General features: G+C 35.4%; 1 protein-coding gene across 1 annotated transcript in view; it reads left to right on the forward strand.

Annotated features, from left to right (window-relative positions):
* The first annotated feature begins 1,187 nt into the window (after nucleotides 1–1,187).
* Nucleotides 1,188–5,403, forward strand: part of AGGF1 (angiogenic factor with G patch and FHA domains 1) — a 32,597-nt gene continuing 28,381 nt past the window's right edge. The window contains exons 1-4 of the mRNA XM_005858157.2: nucleotides 1,188–1,244; nucleotides 2,410–2,512; nucleotides 3,530–3,732; nucleotides 4,816–4,980. Of these exons, the coding sequence (XP_005858219.1) occupies nucleotides 1,188–1,244; nucleotides 2,410–2,512; nucleotides 3,530–3,732; nucleotides 4,816–4,980 (528 nt within the window). The remainder of the gene's footprint in view (nucleotides 1,245–2,409; nucleotides 2,513–3,529; nucleotides 3,733–4,815; nucleotides 4,981–5,403) is intronic.

Raw genomic sequence — 5,403 nt, forward strand, 5'->3', positions numbered from 1 at the left:
CCCCGCCCCGCCCCGGCCTTCGAAGCCTCTGAGTCCCCTGGCACTTGAAAGAAATAAAAGTTCAGTGCGATTAAAATTCCAGGTGCATTTGGAGCAAACCTAAGAGTTCCGGTTACTCGATTTAGATAAGCGCGCTAGCAGAAGTTCCGGCCGGTGTGCACTGAACTTCGTTCTCTCGGCACTGCCCGCTGGCAGTAGGCACATGTAGTACCTTCCAGGTCACCTTTGGGGTTTCTTAAAGCGCCGGACTGTCATCAGAATCCCCTCTGTCACTAGATGTGCGAACTGACCCTGACCCTCGGTTGCCCATGAAAAAGAATGCTAGCACCGCCCAGGTGAAGGTTCAATCCATTTAAGCGTGAACAAGCCGTTGAGCATTGTGTAAGGTGGTCATTCTGGGCGTTTATCAATTTGAGTTTTCTGTTGGAAGTAGGGAAGATAGAACTTTCCTTGCTAGAGACTAAGCAGCTAACTTCATTTTTATAAAATACATTAAGGACAGATATTTAAACTGTCACACTTTAAAAAAAACTTTTAAAGAGGAGCATAATGCTTTTTTCCAACTTGATTTGTTTGGCGGTTGCACTGTGTCCTGATAAGTTATTTTCACATAATTATTAACTTCAATTAAACTGTTGTCTAGTCCTTTGTAATATATGGGGTACCATTGCTAAAACCACATATGTAGTCAGAACCCTAAAATGTCATCAAACTTTGATATGCCTTATTATCAAATGATCTATGAAAAGAACTGCTGAGTTGCAATGACTTGGTGTGCCCATTGCATAGTTATTGACATTATGATATTATAGAAAATTTGGATTAGTTTATTCAACTAGTTTTTGAACACCTGTAATGTTTAAGGACTGTGCTAGGAGACTACAAATATTGTTTAAAAAAACCTTGGGGGAAGGGGAGCAAAATATGACAGCCTTTTAAGAAACCTTTTTATAATTTCCAATTGTTCAAGTAATGCCTGCTTTAGAGAGAGATCCTAAAAAACAAATAAACATGTTTGCTAAAGGTTGAAGAGCCAGCATTTTGGTTATTAGTGTTAATTTAAGAGTGGTCTAACATGAAACATTGAAATGGATGGAAAGTCTTGGAGGCAGTATAAACTTGTGCAAATTACTTTGTCTCCAGATTTCTCACATATAAAATGGGGATTAGGAAAACTAATTTGTGAGATGGTAGTAGGAATTAATAAAGATGTTATCCGAAGTGACAAATATAGTGCCTATCACGTAGCAGATACTAAAGAAATGATCTAGTTGACAGTAATAGTGGTAGTGGCAGAGCAGAGCCGAGACTGGACGAGGCAATCCGTAGTCTAGGGCGAAAAATTTAAGAAGGCACTGACTCGGGTATAGAGCCAATACTTGCGGGAAGCTGAGGCTGAGTGCCTTCTTAATTTGCTACCTAGGTGCCTTGCTTGATTCGCCCTAGTTCCAGCCTTGGTTGTATGAGCAGATCTGATAATTTATGAAGTGCCTAGATTATATATAATCAGTTTTTTTTTATATGTTTTTATTGATTTCAGAGGAAGGGAGAGGGAGAGTAGAAACATCAATGATGAGAGAGAATCGTTGATCACCTGCCTCCTGCATGCTCCCTACTGGGGATTGAGCCCACAACCTGGGCTTGTGCCTCAACCTCCTGGTTCATAGGTTGATATGCAACCACTGAGCCACACCAGCTGGGCTATATATAATCAGTTTTATCCCCTTTCTCTTTTTAAGCTTTATGTATTATTAAAGAAATAGAAGCTTGTTTTTTAGTTTCTTTCAGGCCTGTAATAGACTTCTCACTCTTAGGTATTGTCTGAGGTGTATTGAGGAGGCTGCTCCTCATTGCTTATGGCTGTTTCTGCACTCTGTTGCTCTAGCTTTGGCAGTCAGTGAGGCACAGGGAGAATGGATGCCCCTCTGAGGCAGTCACTTCTCTTTTCTGATGCAGTATTGAGTCATAAGACTACAATTTAAAGAAAAATCATACATTAAAGTACTTTTTAAATTAAATGCATGAGAATTAATGTTTTTTTTCCCCTAATTCTTTAGAGAGAACTGCTGACCAATTAAAATATTAGTATAAAAACATTCTTATTTTTTGGAAATAAAGGATTCTGTTCATAAAGTCCTATTAATTTAGTCTATTTGATTTTCAAAGGGGATATTTTGAGGTTTAGCAAGAGAATATACGAATAAAAAGCATTTCCCTCCTCAAATGTAAAAGATGAAAGAAAGTAAATGATAGTATTTTCAGTTTTTCTGAAAAGGAAACTGCCTACTATTGGTACTTCTCTAAAAGTTATACCAAGAAAAAAATAATTACTGTAATTTCAAGAGAATAGTGTGCATGTTTTTAGATTGCTATATGATTTCTTTTTCCTAAAGCCTTGTTTTCTTTTAGGTAGAAGAGCTCAGTAAAATACTCTATTGTGGGAGAAAGGAAGATAATAAGAAGTCTGATGTAGAAGTACAAACAGAGAACCACCCTCCTTGGTCAATCTCAGGTATTTAGTTGATATTGGAGATATCCTAACATTTACCACATTCAAATCATGCTAATATGTAATTTTCACTAAATTTAAAATAGACAAATGTCTAGATAAATATGAGGACTGTTACAAGGTTGTCTTCTCTCCATACGATTACATATTTCATTTTCAGATAATTGATTTGCTCTTCTGATGCGAAAGTAGAAATGCATTGTCATTCCTATAAATACACAGGATTACTCCTGTGTCTTTAGTGACACATTCACTGAGTAACTTCTGCCATGCTGTGAGCCATTTACTCTCATATCTGGTCTTCCATGCGACCAGGTGCATGTGTTTTCTTGTTGATGCATTCCACTTAATATTGTGTTCAGTGACAGTCTCTTAAGCCTTTGTGGGAATGGTGAGCCCACAACCATGACCTCATCAGTGGAATTATGTTGTGAGGCAAAATAACTGAGTAACTGAGTTGTAATAAATAGGGATCAAAAGTTATTTTTCCATTAAGTTTGTCTTATTTTATTCAGCATATAATTTAGTTAAATTGCTAAACACAGCAATAGCATTAATATTACATGTCTGCATGATAATATATTTTTTTAAAAGTCAGCATCATGAGAGATATTTGACAGAGAAATCAACCTTTGACATGTCTTTATTCCATTGATATTTGATATGCAATGATATTAACCTTTGTGGTTAGAAATTGTTAAGAGTTGCTAATTTTTTTTTGACAGAATACAACTTATTTACCTATTTTCTTTTTTAGTCTTGCTATGGAAAATACCAATCTGCTTACCTTTTTAAATTTTTTTAGCTTGACAGCTAGGGTACTTAAAGTGACATTAGAATCAAAGATAAAAGCATCTGCAGATTTATCTGCACTATCAATTTTAATCAATTAAAATGTGTACAACTATAAAAATATGGTTTGCAGTGTGTACTGTTTTGTTTCAGTGCCAATATTTTAGAATTCTAAGTCCTTTTTATATACACTATGCTAATATGTATCACAATTTGTTTTTGCTATAGATTATTATTATCAGACATACTATAAGGATCTTAGTCTTCCAAATAAAGTGACAGAACTTTCAGTTCAGCAAGATCAGGATATCGAAGCTTCTGCTTATAATTTTAAAGACCAGTCACAAATAGAAAATGATGTGTATGCAGGTACTGATGTAACGGAAAAGGTTGAATGTGAACAAGAGGACCATTTTGCCTTAAATTCACAGGTAATAAAATGCTACTACTACTGATGCCCAAGAACTTGTCCTTCATTATTATTATTATGCAAATTGACTTCTTTGGTCCATGACAACATACACAAGGGTTGTAAATATTCTGTGTATAATTATGCAGAATATTACACTTTTAGAGAAACAAAAATTGCTCATATATTTGTTTCCTACTTTGTTGTGTTCTAAAATCTTGTGATGTACATAAACTAAAACAGAAAATTTGTCTTATTTTGGCTCAATCAAAAAATTTTGTGCAACTACCACAGTAACTTTGTTCACAACAATTTTGTTTTTAAATTCTCATCCAAGGATATGTTTTTATTGATCTTTTTGAGAGAGAGAGAGAGAGAGAGAGGAACAGGGGGATGGAGGGGAAGGAGAGAAACATCAATGTGATAGAGAAACATCGATCAGTTGCCTCCCATCCATGCCGGACTGGGGACCGAACCCGCAACCTAGGTATGTGCCCTGACTGGGAATCAAACTCACCACCATTTTGTGTATGGGATGACATTCCAACCAACTGAGCCACCGGCCAGGGCTACACAAAAATTTTTTAATGCTTCCTCTCTGTCATATATCCTGCCACTGTTCAGATTTTTATAAGTTGGATGTTTTATAATTTTTTTCTGTAGTTGTGTGTTTGAGTCAGGATCCCAGTAAGGTTTATACAGTGCAACTGCTGAGGCTGTGATAAATCTCACATAATCCATAGCTTTCTCTGCCATCTCTCTTCTAAAATGTTTTTTCCCTTTGGACCTATGATTATGGAAGACTCTAGATAGTTTGTCTTAAAGTGTACTTCAGAATCCATATTTTGTGGATTACTTCCCTATGGTATTAGGTATTTATTTTTGAGTAATGGTCAGTGTTTTCAAAACAGTCAAAATTGAATTAATTGATAAATATTTTTTAAGTGAATCAAATTGTAATTGATAGCCATCCCTTCCATTGCAGAAATTGAAGCCTTATTATTTAAAATAGCTCTTAAGTCTATTTATTATTTCTAATTTTGCTAACTTTTAAGTTGCTATAAGAATATTTTTGTCTTATTTGACATGAATTTATCTTATCTAGGAGCCAGCATCTGCATTAGCAACAGAGGATGCATCCTTAGAAGGTTCATCATTAGCTGAAAGTTTGAGAGCTGCAGCAGAAGCTGCTGTATCACAGACGGGATTTAGTTATGATGAGAATACTGGACTGTATTTTGACCACAGCACTGGTTTCTATTATGATTCTGTAAGTATCTCAAACCTTTCAGTACTGTAATTGTATACTTAGATGCTTGATACCAAATATTAAACCCTAAACTGAACTAAGGAAAGCAAGAAGCTGCATTTAAAAATTATGTTTGATTCAAAGGTATTTGACAAGAGTAAAGAATTATAAAATAGCTTGTGATACTATACTTTTAGGTTTATAATTAAGTAAGTTAATTGTGATTATTATAAATTGATGTAATATAAAGGAATGTACAAAAATGTTGGAGTATTAATAAAGGCAGACAACTACATTATTGGAAAATTTTAAGAACCTACACTAACATTTTTTAATAGAATTTATAAGGAAGTGACGTTGTTAACTCTAGGCTTGGGGTGAGATTTGTTTGTTCGTTTCAGATTCTTACGAACCATTTGAGGCCACGGGGGGGGGGGGGGGGTT

This window comes from Myotis brandtii, unplaced genomic scaffold (genome assembly GCF_000412655.1).
Source record: "Myotis brandtii unplaced genomic scaffold, ASM41265v1 scaffold115, whole genome shotgun sequence".
NCBI classification, from domain to species: Eukaryota; Metazoa; Chordata; class Mammalia; order Chiroptera; family Vespertilionidae; genus Myotis; species Myotis brandtii.